The following is a 17,860-nucleotide window of genomic DNA, read 5'->3' as shown; positions in this document are numbered from 1 at the left end:
TGTCTACTCACAATGTGTCTGAGGTCTGCAGGCAGTTTCTGGATCTCCTCAAACTCTTTGATCTTCTCTGGGTCCAAGTCCTCTTGCAGCTCCCACGTTGCCTCCTCATATGAGAGACTGCACCACTTAACGAGGTAATGGGTCACCTCCTACAACCACATACAAGAAAGAAAAAAAAACATGTTGTATTTGTACCACAGGATTCTGAGAGCACCATCACACTGAGGATCTTCGGTAATAGCTACTTTCAAACCAGAAAAACACCTCTGTGGGAGGGTGTCTGTGTTTATGTGTTACCTACCTCTCCGGTCTCTGTATCTGTGGTAACAGCTACCTCCAGCACTCTGTCCACTTCTACATAGTCTGGGTTAAATAGGTCCTCATCGGGCTACAAAAAAAAAAAAAAAAAAAAAAAACAGAGACAAAGAGGGATGAAGGGAAAAAAACAAACAAGAAAAAAAAACAGTTTGATTCTAAAAAATAGTCTCACATGAGAACACCTGAAATGTAATTTGACTTTAATCATTAGCATTGTGTCACAAACCGGGCCGCATGGCCATGACAAAAACCCAGAGGTGCATAGTGCCATTTCTCATTTTTGTAACTCGTCCACTGATAATTCTTCTTCTCTTCTTGTACGGTGCCTATACATAGTTCTCCCCATCCATAACAACATGATACCCTCTGTTGCAGTACTTAAAAAGCTCCCAGGGAACAACAGTGACTTAAAAAAAATGCACAAAAATGACTTGCCTTGACACGTTGCAATACAGGGAGTGCAGAATTATTAGGCAAATGAGTATTTTGTCCACATCATCCTCTTCATGCATGTTGTCTTACTCCAAGCTGTATAGGCTCGAAAGCCTACTACCAATTAAGCATATTAGGTGATGTGCATCTCTGTAATGAGAAGGGGTGTGGTCTAATGACATCAACACCCTATATCAGGTGTGCATAATTATTAGGCAACGCCCTTTCCTTTGGCAAAATGGGTCAAAAGAAGGACTTGACAGGCTCAGAAAAGTCAAAAATAGTGAGATATCTTGCAATACTCAGAGACATGGCCAAGGTAAGAAAGGCTGAAAGACGACCACCACTGAACAAGACACACAAGCTGAAACGTCAAGACTGGGCCAAGAAATATCTCAAGACTGGTTTTTCTAAGGTTTTATGGACTGATGAAATGAGAGTGAGTCTTGATGGGCCAGATGGATGGGCCCGTGGCTGGATTGGTAAAGGGCAGAGAGCTCCAGTCCGACTCAGACGCCAGCAAGGTGGAGGTGGAGTACTGGTTTGGGCTGGTATCATCAAAGATGAGCTTGTGGGGCCTTTTCGGGTTGAGGATGGAGTCAAGCTCAACTCCCAGTCCTACTGCCAGTTTCTGGAAGACACCTTCTTCAAGCAGTGGTACAGGAAGAAGTCTGCATCCTTCAAGAAAAACATGATTTTCATGCAGGACAATGCTCCATCACACGCGTCCAAGTACTCCACAGCATGGCTGGCAAGAAAGGGTATAAAAGAAGAAAAACTAATGACATGGCCACCTTGTTCACCTGATCTGAACCCCATTGAGAACCTGTGGTCCATCATCAAATGTGAGATTTACAAGGAGGGAAAACAGTACACCTCTCTGAACAGTGTCTGGGAGGCTGTGGTTGCTGCTGCACGCAATGTTGATGGTGAACAGATCAAAACACTGACAGAATCCATGGATGGCAGGCTTTTGAGTGTCCTTGCAAAGAAAGGTGGCTATATTGGTCGCTGATTTGTTTTTGTTTTGTTTTTGAATGTCAGAAATGTATATTTGTGAATGTGGAGATGTTATATTGGTTTCACTGGTAAAAATAAATAATTGAAATGGGTATATATTTGTTTTTTGTTAAGTTGCCTAATAATTATGCACAGTAATAGTCACCTGCACGCACAGATATCCCCCTAAAATAGCTAAAACTAAAAACAAACTAAAAACTACTTCCAAAAACATTCAGCTTTGATATTAATGAGTTTTTTGGGTTCATTGAGAACATGGTTGTTGTTCAATAATAACATTATTCCTCAAAAATACAACTTGCCTAATAATTCTGCACTCCCTGTATTTGAACCCATTTGTCAAACAAGTCTACTAACAGTTTTGCAACAACAACGATTTCTCTCCCATGAAGTGTGACAAGGTCGACTCCCATGAAGATGAAATTGTGCACTTAAGAACAAATGATGCTTCTGTGTCAGGGTGTTACCCCATCACATCCTGATGGAGTTAGCCTGTTAACCTCTGAAGCACCCTGAACACTTTGCAGTAACACAGGATGGATGTGCTGTGAACTATCAGGCAGCGTGGCCCATTCATTACATACACAAACTAATCATATTTATATGTTCATAATTATTTTGTTATGGGCAACACAGCTTTGGAAATGGTTAGCTGGATAATAGCACATGAACTTGTCTTGTCATTTAAAAGGAGAATATTAACCCTTTATCCAGTCCTGAACAGCATATGAGGGTATGATGGTTAACCTTACCTCGGCAAACAGGTGTTTCATCTGGGCTTGTTTGGTCCTGAAGCGCTTGATTTTCTGGTGGATTCTGGGATCTTTCTCTAGTTCTTCCAGAGTGGCCCATTTGCAGTGTAGGTAGGAACTGAAATGACATGACAAAAAACATAGCCAGCTACTTAGCCTTTCAGCTCGTGTGAGAACAGCTCAGAACAGGATGTCAAAAGGATGATCTAAAACCTGAACACTGAAAGTGGTTCAGAGGCACATGAGAAGATGATTTAAATACTCGTACAGTTTTCTATTTTTATGGGTGGATTCCCAAAACAATCGGGCGTTTGCCTGTTTGAACTGTGTGAACAGTTGAAAATCAATCCATAAAGAGAACAGCCTTCACCTCACTCAACATAACCAGTGTTTTCTGCACTGCAAGTGATTAAAATATGCATTTTCAGCTAGAAGTAGTTACCTTAATTGGAATTAATCAGCAATACTGAGAAAGTGTTCCCTAATTAAAGGGAAAGGAAAGACGGCAAAACAAATTCTACTACTGCTCCTGTGGCTGCAGTTTAACATACGTGATTTAATCTATAAACCTCAACCCATAAATGGACAAATACTAGAAATGTATCTGACGTGTTTAAGGGATACCATGTAGTTACTATGCAAATGCTTATATATTTGCAATTGCATTATGCATAATGGTGATTTTTTTTAATACTACAAATATTACACTATTACTACATATTTCTAATTTCTGAATACATTATTCTACTGAGTAACATTCATACTGACTCAGTTTTACTGCTCAAGCGATCTGATCATGTTTTATTCATCACCTCAGAGAGTAAATTACAATCTTAATTACTAATGTATATTTCTCTAGGTCTTTTCTTTATAATAAAAGGTCCCAGAGAGAGAAAAAAGTCTCAAGAGATCCCTAGACTGGCTGGAGAACCTGAGCCTCGGGGATAAAATTAACTGAGTGCTTGTGAGACTACGGATGCAAAGCTACAAGCAACTGTTAGAGAACCACATGTGTATAAACTTCGAATTACTTCAAATAAATGTCATAAAAACTATTAACAACTTCAACAAAGGCACGACATTCCTTTCATGTAATGAATGCGAGGTTGTAAGACGAAAGATGACGAGTAACTGACATCCCTCCAACCAGTAATTAACTTGTCAAAAGACCTAATTATTGGCATTGCTGACCTTTTTGTCAATGCTAGCAGCTGTCGTGCAGTCAAAGTTATCATTTTATCAACGATGGTGACGACTGCCTAAATGTACAAGAGCCATGCCCAGTTTACACAGTCATGTACACACTTTCATGCTCTGAAGTATGGAAGAAAATTAAGTGATGTTTTATTATGAAAGCAGTGCAGATCTAAGAATGTTTGACCACATAAGCAATTATAATCTGCCGGCTGGCTCACAGGTGCGAGTGCTACTGGAAGTGCAGTTTTAGACTGTATTAGACAGAGTGGCGGTTCTAACTGTGAATACCCCTATTTGTTCTCTAATGTGTGTCTTTCTGTTATTTTTGTATACAGCCCGCTTGATTGTATATATTTCTCCTGTTTGCTATTTATTCCTGTCTGTTTATTATTTAAATCCGCACAGTCGTTGCAGAGCAGCCACAATTTTGTTGTACATGTACAATAAAGGGCTACTCTAATCTAGTCTATAACACACGATTTTGCCAACAGTTGATTTAACCTGACATCAAACCTGCAATGCAGCACAACATCTCTAACCTGTGCCTCCTCCAACAATGATCACACAAGAGGCAAAGGAATGTTTTCACTGTTGTGCAGGAAAACATACAACAGTGAAAGTGGCCTCATCCGTGACAGCTAAAAATATCAATTTCCAGTATATGTAACTGCATGAATAACCAATGTCAAAGAGGTACTCACAAATTTCTATATTTGACATAAAATTCCTCAATCTCCTCCGTTTGGTCCTCTGATGATGACGTCTATGGAGATACAGAAAGAGACAAAACTAATAAACGAGAAATAAGCGAGCAGCGATAAAGAAAAAAAAAAAAACTATATAAGCCGAGTGTGTGTGTTCATTCTCTGTCCTTCACCTCTTTCTTCACTGTTCTTACAGCCAGAATTTTCTCAATGATGTTGGCCTCATCCTCAGGTGGTTCCTGAGAGACAGAATCAGAAGATTAACTACTGAAGCTTAAGGCTGCAATGCAATGCAAAGGTTTTATTCAAACAGGCCTAACACTAAGACTCCAAAGCAACAAACCTTTGCAATCAGATAAACACCAAAAATGTATTTAAAAGCTATAATTATTAAGATATTAAATATTATAAAACCTTAATGATAACATAGATATAACAAAACTGAGAGGAAAAAGTAAGAAAGAACCAGATGACCATCTATGTGCTTACCTCAGCCTGCCATGCCAGAGCAGTGGCATTGAGCGCCGCGATGCGACCGGCTCCAAGAACTGCAATGGTCTCTCCGTCATCATCTACCACCTTAAAGTCCAAATCTTCGTTGTACTTCCTCCTTTTGACTTGTCGTCCCGAACGTCGCTTCTGCAGAAGGAGGGGCAAAAAAAAAAAAAAGAGAGAGAATACGAGGAGAAAAAAGGACAGAAGAATTAAAAAGAAGGCATGAGGAAGTATATCTACATGTAAACTAAAGAAAAGAGAAATGATTAAATGTTTATGCTCAGCGACTGTGTATCAGTGTTACTCTTACACAATGCAGATACTGCAGTGAATGTAAGAAAGAATGCTAAGCTAATTAAGTCAGGTTGACACTCCAATGTGGAAATCTTGTCCATTTTATTTTGTGCCTTCAAAAATGTCTTTCCAGTCAAAAACAGAAGCAATCTGTAAAACTCCACCTGCCTCCTGAAGCCCATCCGATTTCTCAGTGACACGACGACTTTTATCAACACATTGCTCTCCTGGATATTTGAAACACACTGGTGTATTGGCTAGCTCAGACTCTCTCCAGCTGCTACAGAGTGCTGCTGGAAGACTCCAAATTAGCACCAGCAAAATAGAGAAGCATTACAGCAGCACTAGCATTGATATTCTGTATGCCTGTCAAATACTGAATTGACTTAAGCGCTCATCTGCCTCCACCCTACCTCTAAGCCTTGTAGATCCTAGAAGAACTGCTTCTAATTGCGGACTGCATCGCACAGTCAAATGTTCCTTCCTTAATGACGCAAATCTCAACACATTCTTTCAACTTGTGGTGGCTCTTGTTTATTTAATGGCCTTAGACATTTAATCCTGTTTTCCATTTTGGTGGTCTGTGCACCTATTTTTGACATTCCCTGTTTTTTTAATGTGCACTCTGTTCAGCTCTGGTTGTTTTAAAAGTGGTATATAACTAAAGACGAAAAAAACTGCTAAGATTCCAGCCATTAAGAATGCTACTGATGTTCAGAATATCATCAAATTGACCCTTTATCCTTTGTGTAGGTTTTTCTTTGTAAATACTGTGATGACAGCCTTTTGTGTTCAGCCTCTATCCAGTTTTGCTGTGCACTCACTGCATTATCCAGGGGGTCTTGGCTGTCCTCTCCACCCATGTTAATGGCTGACATTGAGGTAGTGTCATCACTCTCCACCCCCTCCTGGACAGCCAGCTCCTGGTTTCTCCTCTTCCCCTTCTTCTTCTTCTCCACCGGCGCTGCGCCAGGATCTCTGTGAGGGCAGGAATTCTGATGAGTAATTCGCCACTCTAGTAGCCTGCAGCAGCATTTTCTCACTCAGCGGCTGGAAACTCTGCTGCTCCCTGAGGATTTGTGGCAGACTGGTTGAGGAAGTTCTTTCAGCTCTTACTCTTTATGCTAATATGCAGAAGTACTGTCATTTCCTAATCACAAAAGACAACCACTGATTGATCACAGATTACAACGAGACTGCCCAACTGCTACCTGACAGCAAAATCAGAGCCTGAGAAATGACAGTAAATGCATTGTTTGCAACATTTTAATAAAGGAGTTAACGCAAAAGAGCAAAGTGTAATGTTCAATTACTTGAAATGATAGGTCCCCAGCTTCAAGCACTTACTAAAACTACAACGAACAAATCATTTCTTTTTGTTTTCACTTTGTCAAATCAAATTGTGGTATGATGGAAATCCGTTGTTCCCCTTTTTAAAAAATGTTATCCATCAGAAATGTCATTTTGTCTCATTTCTACTTCTGTAGATTTCTCAACATTTTTTCACAACAACTGCAATAAAACAATTTCCCTTTGGGGAACCCTGATTTTTTTCTGACTCCTTTTATTAATGTATAGAATACTGCCATAAAGCTATTCATTTTAAACTAAGAAGGGAAGCAACATAAAAATTTTGACATTCTCGAGCAGATATTTATTGCCTGTCGAATGAGCAATCAAGCATCGTTGACACAAATAAAAAAAAAATACAAAATAAAACTTTAAACAAAATGTTGACATGCAGTATAAGTCACCTTTTGGAAAAAATTACTCAATATTCCACACTTTCTTCTGCCGCTGACTTTACAGTATAACAATTAAATGCTATTAAGTCAAAAATGCAGCTGACACATGAACTGCTTATGGTGACTAATGATTTAGGATAATACTGGCAGGCAGAGTCCAAGGCGCAAAACAGATTCATCTCCTGCACCGGTTAAAGACATTTTCTCTCTTTTGCACAAAAACTGTCTCTTATCTCCACTCTTCCTTTACATCATTATCCCTGTAGCTTCTCATCCTTACTACCCCACTCCCCCACCCCCGCCCCTTTCATGGCACTGATCATCATCTCTTTCCTACATTCTCTTCATAACTTTCATTGGCAGCTTCTTCTCTTCTCACACTCACTGGTGTTTTTTTCCCTTCTTTGTCTTTCATAACTCGGCTGCTTCCTTTCTTAACTTCACATCTGTTGCCATTTCTGTCCTCCCTCATTCATTCACAATCCATTTCTTCCAAACTATTTTCATCATAAATTTCTGCTTGCACATGTACTGCTTTTGTCTGAGAAACCTGCTCTTTCTCTGACACCATCTCCTTTCTCTCATTCACATTACAGCATCATAACCTTAACTCAACTTGTCACAAATATGCATTCCAGTCTACACCAATCTCTTGAGCTCCAATCTTTCTCTTTATCCACAACCCAATAGTTACTGCATGCTGCTGTGACACATCTAAGATCATCCTAGCACAAATGTAATTCACAAAGAAATCCTGTCTAAAGTCTGCCATTCTTTCTTAAAATAACCAACAGTAGCCACCTGAAAGCTAGGTCTGAAAATGGCAAAGTGCATAGATGACAAGAACAAATAAAAGCCTGGCCGCAGACACAAGCTGAGGAAATACAATCTGTTACAGCTGCTGTTGGGTATCGTACGCATGCTAATGCTTTACAATAAAAGTTCCACTAAGAGATTAAATGGTTCCATCCACTTAAACAGTAAGGCTGTTAATATACGAAAGGGTTACAGGAAGGTCTGGTTAAGTTCAGAGTGCAGTTATTAATGTTATTTAAAATGTACGCGTGCATCTTGTGATCACACTTCAGTTACTCATCAAAATGAGTTTCTGTATTAAGACATGAGAAATTAAGCTGATCAAACTTTAATACAGGTGTGTTCTGCAGGTGAGCTAAATAAAAAAAAAAAAAAGCCTGATTACTATTTGAGGATATAAAATATGACAGTAGCAGCATTTGTGGCAGATGTGTCAGTGCTCCCTCCATCTACCCTCCAATTGCTCAGCTTTTAAAAAGTGAGCTGATTAATAGAAGGGGGAATAGCAATGACAGTAAAGGAAGAACAGCTAAGGTTGTCAACTGCAATTAAACAGTCTGTTATTAAGGTATATGCATCTGTATCATATTTATACATCCTCATGTGCTTATAAGAGGTTTGTGAGATAAGACGTGAATAGCATCTCTGAAGTGATGGCGTGGCTGATAAAGAGAAACATTTTATCAGCTTGCATGGACGTGTTTGTTTATCTTCACATTAAAATTAAGATTCAAACACATTTCCAAAGTTAATTAGCTTTCAAAAATTCACAAATTCCAGAAATCACCAGCTTGACTTTAGTGGTTTATTTTGCAAAGGTCAAAACCTTACTATGCATTCATGATGTCCTGGGTCTCTCTTTAGTATTTCTCCTTAATGTAGCTTCAAAGTGAAATATTTGTAACCAAGGAACTGCATTATTTGTTGCACACAACAGGTTTACTGCCGACTTCCTCGCTTTACCCCATTATTGTGCACTTCAAGGGGTTTTCTAGTGCGGCCTCTTTTCTCTATTTTCCCTATAGCAATATTCTCCTTGTAAATTCTTCTCTCCACCCATGAATTGTTAGCCCGTCCGAAAGTCTTACCTGGGTTTTCGACCCCTCTGTTTTGGCGCTGACGGGACTGGCGTCTTGCTGTTCGCCTGACCGTGGTTCTTACCATGGCTGTGGGCGGCCTGGGTGCCGTGTGCCCCCCCTGGGACTTTTGTGTGGACTCCTTGGGTAGGACGAGCTGAAGAGGATTTGGAAATTTGTGAGTTAATGCAAGCTCTTGTACAGGACAAGCGGCGGTGGTCACACTTCCATGATAACTTTAGTCATTCTTAAACTGAAGCTGATTTTTCTTTTTCTTTTTTCCCCACAGCTCTTTTGATGCACATGTATTAATATTAGTTTGCTAGGGCCGTTGTATGGCAACGCCCTGCATTCTTGAACACTGTACTTGGCTGGCAAGCAGGCTTACATTTACTAAATACCACTAAACAAAAGTACCGTAATTGTCGGGCTATAAGCCGCTACTTTTTGCACAAGCTTTGAACCCTGCGGCTTTTAGTCAGGTGCGGCTTTTCTATGGATTGTCCATGATTTTTGTCATATCGTAAGACGATTTGTTTTTTGTGTTCCGCTGTTGTACGGCACTACGTTGCCTGGCGGAAGGATCGGGGTTCAAGAGTGGTATGTTAGTCACATGTCCGTCCGCCAGGCAACGTAGTGCCGTACGAAGTAGCGCGAAAAACAAACTTCAAAGTAGCGGTACGCGTTCAGCGGGAGGCGTGGATGACGAGCGGCGATAAACTTGCGAAAAGCAAGTTATGCCCAACTCCACCGGTGGAATCTGACAGCGTGGAAAAGTGCGAAAACATCCACGATCACCAACGGATTTTGAAGGGCTGGACTGCTGCATGATGGAGAGGAGGACACCGCCACGGCCCTTCAGAGGGTGTTCGACTCTGACAATGACAATGAGGATTTCTTTGGTTTTGAAAGTGACAACGAAGGAGAGAAGCGGAGAGTGGATGACGAAGCCATCCTGAGCCTGTTTGTATCCGACACTGGAGGAGAGGACTTTGGTGGTTTTAGTGCGCAGGAAGAAGAGAAAGATGGTGAATGACTGACTTTTCTTCTTGTTAAAGCTGTGTCACTGCACCTGAGCCTAAAAGGTAGTCCGAATCTATTTTTCTGGTGTGCTGTAGGCTACTGTTATGTACTACATGTGCAAATATGTACCCATAACTTGTTTTTCAAAATATTAATAAAAGTGATGTCTCCAAACAGCCATCTCTTTCCTGACAATTCCCTTTGTGCATATTCTCTTACATATGATAAGTCAACATTGAAACACCTGCGGCTTTTAGTCAGGTGCGGCTAATGTATGTACAAAACAGGATTTTCCCCTGATTTTAGCTTGTGCGGCTAATATTCAGGTGCGCTTTGTAGTCCGGGAAATACGGTACCAGAAATATTGACATTTTGACCTGATGGTCCAGCTAAGCGATTAAGGGGTCAGTACGTTCTTTTAATTCATCATAGGCAGAGCATGAAAATATTAATATCTTGGCTAAATTTTATACAAACTCAATAATTTTCAGGACTTAACACCAAACCCCACAAACATGATCCAAAAGGAAGAGTCTGCACGCTGATGAAAATAATCTTGACGTAGGCACAATGTTCTTATTAACCAAGAATGTCAACATCACCGTGAATATTCACCCACGGGGGAACATGTGGGGTTTTTTCTTGTGTTGTTTGTTTTGTTGTTGTTTGGTCGCAAAAACAGCATTGAGAGTATACACTGTCCCCAAGCCAACAGTGGACTGTCAGCAGCACTGACAAAGAATCCAAAATGCAGCTTGTAGTTGTTTCAATAATACATATAAATTCTATTATCCTACTTTCAGTGTCATCTAAGTCTATTGCTGGGTTTGGCATCATCAAACATGCACTGATATAATTCTTGCAGAAAATCTTTTTCTGTTCTTCAGCTATTGAAAGAATGCTAATACACCCACCCACACACGTGCAAACACATAACCATGCGTACTCGGTCTTAATTAAATCCAACAATCGCATTATAATAACCTATATTTATGCTGACATGTCTGATCATGATTTAAGGACATTTACAAACAGGACAGGCATCATCCTCGCCTGCCAATTAGTCCTGAACTGTTCGAGCTCAAACGCCTGTTGTCATCACATTTTTGTTCTTTGGTTGTTGACAAAACACAGAACGAGACACTCATTCACACAGACTTCAAAGCAGCAGAGGTTAGCAGACAGCAAACACTGCCACCATCACATAAGTAAAGCAGCCTGGGTGTATTTTTTTTTAATTAAAGTTACTACTGGTACCATCATTAGACATTAAGAAGCTGTCAGCGGACACAGCCTTGAAAAACGGCATGTGGCACATCAGAATAAACACTTTTTGCAGATGGGATAAATTAATAAGCTATGAAGAGGTAGCTTAACCTAAAAGTATTTCTGGTACCAATTAACAAGGGCAGTAATATTTAATTGCCTAGTAAACTAATCATGCACATCCCTGCTGTAGGTAAAGCAAACTACACTATTAAAAACACAATCCAAAACTTCTTGCTGTCACTACCACACAAACAAAAACACTTGACACTCTTCAAACCTTGATTCGAGGGTACAGGAGGTAGGACTTTGACCTTAGGTTTTCTTCCTCTTTTGCCAGGAACCTTGACAGGCATCTGAGCCGATCCCGGGGAAACGGCGGCACCTGACGTTTTAACTCCCGACACATTTTTCAGCACCGTCTCACTCTCTGTCCTGCCCTCCTTTCCCTTGGTCCTGCGCTCCTTACGCTCCTTTCTCTCCTTTCCCTCCTTGGGTTCCTTGCTCTTTCTCAGGGAGACCACTATTGGCTCCCTCTCCTCCCTTCGTTTCTTTGGTTTGCTGCTCTCCTTTTCCTCACACTCCACTCCTGCTTTCTCCCATTCCCTCTTGTCCTTTTTCTTTCGTTTCTTCTTCACCCTGCCTCCGCCACCTCCATCATCCTCCTCGCTCATAGAGGAGGGAGGCCGTGGCGCTCCTCCGGAGTGCTTAGCAGCGTGGACCCCGGATGTGGTGCAGTGATTGGATGTCACCGTGCTGCCCACAGGGGTGAGGAGGCGGAGCTGGTCCTTGGTGCCCACAACCAGGTGTCCCCGTGGGATTGTGGGAGCTGTAGTTTGTGCGTTGCTGTTTTGGTCCGAGGAAGAGGCTGCTGCAGCGGAGGCCTGAGGTGGTGTGTGCTTCAAGAGGCCAGTGAACATCTGAAAAAGAAGAGTGTGTCATAAATACAGTTGATCATTATACTGTTCCTTATTAACTAATAAATTCTACTCATCTCTACTTTACTGCTTGGTTTAAATTCTTCTCATGAATACCTCCTGAGCAGACGTTTCAAAGCAAAAGTCCTCCAAAACAGCAGAGTGTTGAGTATGTAAAAATAATTATCAACCTCATGAAGACATGTGACATTAAAAAGAATGTCTGTAGCATCAGACGTGCAGAGAACTAACACCCAACTCGCCAGTTCCCTTCAGCCCTGTGAAACTTTGCATTTTTCAGTTCGCTGTTTTGCTCTTAACAGCATACAGCTCAACTCTTTTGGTTCACTTTCAACACATAGCAAAAATAAATAAATAAACGAAATAAAAATAAAACACTGCTGTTTATTTTCTCTATTCAAATAAACATACTGAAGCCAAATAGTATGGGAAATATTCTTCAGAGTCGGTGGAGATGAACTGAGGAGAAAATTAGACAAAGCTTCCAATAATGGTAGTTGATTAATATCGAAGAAAAATCTGCCGTTTGCAACAACCCTAATAAGAAAATTCTCATTCAGTTCCTGGTTTAATTCTCTCTCGATCCAAAATGCCTCCGGAACACAGAGTACTTGCTTCAAAATCATGGCCTCTCTGCACGATCAGCATACATTTCAGAAGGCCCACTGAATTTTGCACGCCCAATGTCTCACACACAATCGTCTAGTGAAGGCCCTTCAGCAGGTGTCTACGTTGACAGGAAACCTGAGGAAGCCAACCTTCATATATGATGCCTTCCACCTATCAAACTCTGGTCGACTTCACAGCCCTCTCTTCCTCCTACCCAGGACCAACTACCACACTGATGTTCTAGTCAAAACACTCTTGGACTTTAACATTCAGGTCATTTATTGACTCTTAAATTAGTTATTACTGTGCAACATCTGACCTTTGGCTTTGATTCACTACCAGGTGTGTCACAGCAAACTAAAACTAAACTTAACATCTTATTAATTGTTTATTTGTTTTTAGTTAAAATGGACAGACAATCCCCTACTTTCCTGTCCTCTCTTTACTGTATCTATCAAATAAAGCTGAAAAAGGCCCCACACACACACACACACACACACACACACACACACACAAAAAGTGGCTAAAAATGAGTAAAGTTGTAAGTAGTGGATAGCGATACATTCAGAAATATCCCTAATTTCGGAATAGATCAAACCATGCGATGTTGCGAGGACATTGTGACACCACATATTCCTAAATCCTCATTCTGAAACAGTCAAAAATGCAAAGTCCATTCAACAACACTGCTCCCAACTGCTCAATCAGCACAGCACTCTTCTACTCTAACCTAACAGATCCAAACGTGAATTATTGCATCATCTTTAAGCAGTGCTGTAAATGTCAAGAGGGTCATTTCCATCACGGCTATATCTCTAACATTAATGGAGAATAGATGAAGTTAGCTTCATTGTCCACCTCTGATTATGACATCAGGTTGTCATCTCATTGAAATTAGGTAGGAAGCGAAGCTCAAGTATGCTAATAAGTCTCTTGTGACTGCATAAATATTGGCAACCATAAATATTCATGACTAGTAGGTGGACCTCAAGGTCAGCATAACATGTGGGCAAATTGTACCTATCTGCTAAAATCAAAAATGCAGATAAGATGTTCCAAAATCCGTTGGTTACTTTATATCAAATACAAAGAGATTGCAATTTCATGGGGTTAAACACAGCTTGTACTAAAGTCTGCAGTGCTTGATTGAGGCATTTCTAAGGTGTTGCATCCAATGATGAACTCCAGTCTACAGGAATATGATGGCATATTGCTCATATTTAGCACAAATCCAATTTCTCTATTGTATTATCACAGCCAGTTCAAGAGCTTTAACAAGATGTTGCCCACTCTGTGACTCTGCAGCGTCATAACTAAACCTAACAGTTGCTGTGAACTATTAGATATTCAAGATGGTATTCAGCTAAGAAACAAATGAGAACTTCATAACTTAAAGCAGTCATATAAAAAAGAAAGATGCTAGATATTAGAGATTTGTAATTGAGATAACAAACAGGATAAACGTAGGACATTTTTGTACTTTAAAATAAGAAAAAATAATTTATTACACCATCCACCAATGTAAGGTTTATGGCACCACTGTGTTTTGGCAAGTACTAAAATAATTTCAATAATTAATTTTATGTTATAGTTCCTACCTTCTGCTCCGGCATGATGCTGAATACTGAGTAGAAAAATATACTTTGCAGAACATTAACATGGCACAGAAAATCAGAACATCTGACCAACGTGATATAACGTTCCATCGTAGCATCAATTCCTACTTTGGGACATTTATACAAAAAATTGTTGCCATACTTTATACACCAGCACAAACTATGTGTTTTGTGAAGCTATGGTGCCCTTTACTCACCAATTATCTCTGAGTCCAAATGCAGGTTTGTGCTTAATTAAAGAAAAACCCTGAAGGGATTGCTAACATATCATGCACAAACTTTACCTGCCAAGCTATCCAGGTATATTATAGAGTATATTTGGCAACCAGGGAGCTGTTCACCAAACATCAGTGCTATTAAAATAACACCACTCACTGCCTTATAAGGACTTTTTTTTAACTACAAAGAAATGCTGCCAGTATCAGAGGCAATGATTGGGTAGATGGCTAAGATGGAACAATAGAATAGAAAAGCCCTTTATAATCATTGTACATGTATAACAAAATACATGTGGGTAGACACAGCGGCTCTGCATAGCTGAGGTTGTGTAAATAATGATGTAAATTCTTTAAATGTGACACTTCATGTGCACTCCTTTAATCCAGAAGAATATTGAAAAATAGCTGGTCAGTATTTTTGTTCAGGAGGAGGCAAAAGCTGGGTTAGGGATTAAAATCTGGACAGGTAGTAGCAAATTAAACTTCCAAAAACACACAGGGAAACGCTCCACCATTGTCATCATCTGTGCAATTAATTTGTAGACTTCCAGCATTGCTGTAGTCACAGCTAAACAACCGGAGACGACAAAGAAGAGATAGTTGTAGCCAATGAGAATGAATAAAACGCAAAAGAAGAGGAACGTGAATAAGCAAGGGCAGAAGCAATAGCTGAGATCATCTGCAACTTTAGCTGAAATGTACTCATAGTAGAGTCGTTGCAGTGAGTTACACTGAAACATTAAGAAGAAAAGCATGGAAAAACTAAATGTATTTATTTACTTATTTATTTCACTGAATTGTTTATTAATCTACACCATAAAAACTGAACATTATTTTTTGCACGTTAATGTAACAATTTTGCATCCACATCATCATAATGAGTGGAAGGTGTACTTATTTATAAATTGCTGAAAAAGACTGCTAACACTTAGGTTTATGATGCAAGGATGTTTGGTTCCAGCTGATACAAACAGCTATTGTCACAAGTCTATTTATGTCTGTACCTGCACTCCCAGAAGTTACATTTTCATAGAGCAGTAGCTGTTGTCTATTAGCTTTCTGCAGTGTGAGTTATTCACGAAACGCATACAATATGTTAGCTCACATTACAAGATCTAATTAATCACATTTTACAGATTAATCACCATGACTCCATGTTCAGTGAGTTAACAATGCATGTAAACACAAGGCATTTGGTTAGTTTGTTCACTAACAATACCAAGAAGTTCCTTTAGATAACATGGGTGTCCTCGTTCTTCACAGAAAGAAGCACATATACAGCAATATACTGAATATACTGCACTTGACTTAGATGTCAGTCTTGCTTACTAAAAGCATTTAAGCACCTCAAACATTATAGAGATAATCATGACAAGATAGACGCTTTTTAAATGTTCCCCTTTTTTAAAACATAACACCAAATGCCAATTTAGACATTTCCTTTGCTTTTTCTGCGGTACAGAAAATGATATCAAAGTATGACTCTATTACTAGTGTGCATAGCAAACTATGGATTTAGTGCACCATTACGCCCCTATTCACTTTAGATATCAAACAGTTTTTATTACAGAAACATAATCCCCAAGACAGATGCCCTGCTGCGTCTTCACTGCTTTTCATAAGTGCTAGTTTTAATCAATTAACCAGGACTCCCTGGGGAGGAACAACTAAATTTAACAAGTCAGAGCCTTTGGTTTAGAAGTTCAAAATTTGATTCATAAGAGGATTAGACCTCAAAATGCACCCAAAGCATTTGTAGTCAGGATTTACATATGGCTGAAGATGAAACAGTCCCATTACGCTTGCTGGATAGGACAATACAGCCTAATCTATTCTGTAAACAAAGTGTGCTGTGACAGAAAGCAAACCATTCAAGGGAGCAAAATAACAAAAAACACATTTTTCTAATGAATAACAACATCACATTTGTTACACTGGCATGTATACTGGTAACAGACTAGTGGGTTTTTTTGGTCCAAATAAATGAAGACATTATTATTCAAGCATGGAAGAACATCATCTACTTGAAAAAACACAAAATAAACAAGGTTATACTTAAACTAGCAATAATTCAAAAGTTGTTTCTAAGTTGCGTAAATGTATAATAAATATTTTTGCCATAAATATTAAACATAAAGATTGTATTAAGATTCAAAAGGTAAAAGTAAGAAAAAACAAAACAATTATTTTAAACACCGAACCATAGAAAGATTGGAGAAATCAAATGACATCAATTCCACTCAGCAGGGGTGAAGTGAATAGAGAATGCAGTCCTGGACTTTTCTAAGTAATGAGTGTAAAATTAATTACAGAAAATGATCAGTAATACTACACATTTACAATCAGAGTTACAGACAATGTTTTTAGTCACTATAAATATTTAACTACAGTGGGTATAATCTGTTGAGTTAACCCCTGGCAATGGTAAACCTGCAGTGGCACTCTAGCATTGAAACACCAGGGTCAACAAAAATATTGTTACTTTAAATTTATTGGCACACTTGACAGCGTCATTTTCTCTTCTCTTGGTTTTTTGATGCCCTGCCAGCCACAGTGTTTTTGTTTCTATCCACATTTCAATAATTAAACAGATATAATGTTGAACACAAGTGCTCTATATTACTTACCCAAGTGTTACACTTTAGGTCTGACAGCAACTGCTACCCGCTATTAAGGATTACACCAGGCTCTGCAGCTAAGATAACCTTTTAAGTATGTGTACATAGAGGCTATTTCTCAGTGTTAGGGAAAAGTAAAGACCAGCTATCAGAAGAACTATAACTTACCTACAGAAGGAGATCAGTACAAACAAGCCAATGAGAATAGTACTGACTAAATGATGATGCTGAACAATCATCAAAGCACTAGTTTAAAATCCAAACACAAAAAGTAAGACAAAAAAGTCCTCACTATCTCTGAAAAAGAAGCAGCTTAAGAGGAAATCTTTGGTGTGGTGATAACAAATCAAATGTTTGCTACAAGCTTTTCATCCACTACAGAACAACATGTTCTGTATTAATTATTTAGTGCAATTAAAATCAATAATTATTCATGTGTTGTGACTTGAATATAAACTTCCCATATAATGTCTGCTTGTGTGCTATATCCACCAGCTGTGTTCAAGTGTTCACTACACATAAAGTCCTATGGACAGCAGGCCCTGCCATATGTGGCACTGCTGTTTGTGTGCTCTGTCCATATGTAAGTAATTGGAAAGACTGTACATTGCCCATATGTTTCTGCACCAATGTCACTAACACAAGCTGTACCACATTTTTGCACTTGGCAAAGGAAGCGATTGTGTTCTGAAAATGAGCCAGCGCAGACTCATTATTGTGATT

At 39.4% G+C, this 17,860-nt stretch overlaps 1 protein-coding gene across 5 annotated transcripts in view; it reads right to left on the bottom strand.

Annotated features, from left to right (window-relative positions):
* chd6 (chromodomain helicase DNA binding protein 6) overlaps nt 1-17,860 on the bottom strand; it is a 94,928-nt gene that overhangs the window by 37,750 nt on the left and 39,318 nt on the right. For all 5 annotated transcript variants that reach the window (XM_082534404.1, XM_082534403.1, XM_082534406.1 and 2 more), the window contains exons 3-11: nt 11,419-12,058; nt 8,862-9,006; nt 6,037-6,190; nt 4,913-5,062; nt 4,597-4,662; nt 4,421-4,482; nt 2,523-2,640; nt 302-388; nt 12-149 (exon numbers count right to left, since the gene is read on the bottom strand). In XM_082534404.1, coding sequence (XP_082390530.1) covers nt 12-149; nt 302-388; nt 2,523-2,640; nt 4,421-4,482; nt 4,597-4,662; nt 4,913-5,062; nt 6,037-6,190; nt 8,862-9,006; nt 11,419-12,058 — 1,560 coding nt within the window. The remainder of the gene's footprint in view (nt 1-11; nt 150-301; nt 389-2,522; nt 2,641-4,420; nt 4,483-4,596; nt 4,663-4,912; nt 5,063-6,036; nt 6,191-8,861; nt 9,007-11,418; nt 12,059-17,860) is intronic.

The sequence above is a fragment of the Aulonocara stuartgranti genome (assembly GCF_965226115.1).
Source record: "Aulonocara stuartgranti genome assembly, chromosome: 5".
Taxonomy (NCBI): domain Eukaryota; kingdom Metazoa; phylum Chordata; class Actinopteri; order Cichliformes; family Cichlidae; genus Aulonocara; species Aulonocara stuartgranti.
The sequence above is the reverse complement of the archived record's forward strand: the minus strand, read 5'-3'. Positions and strand labels throughout refer to the sequence as shown.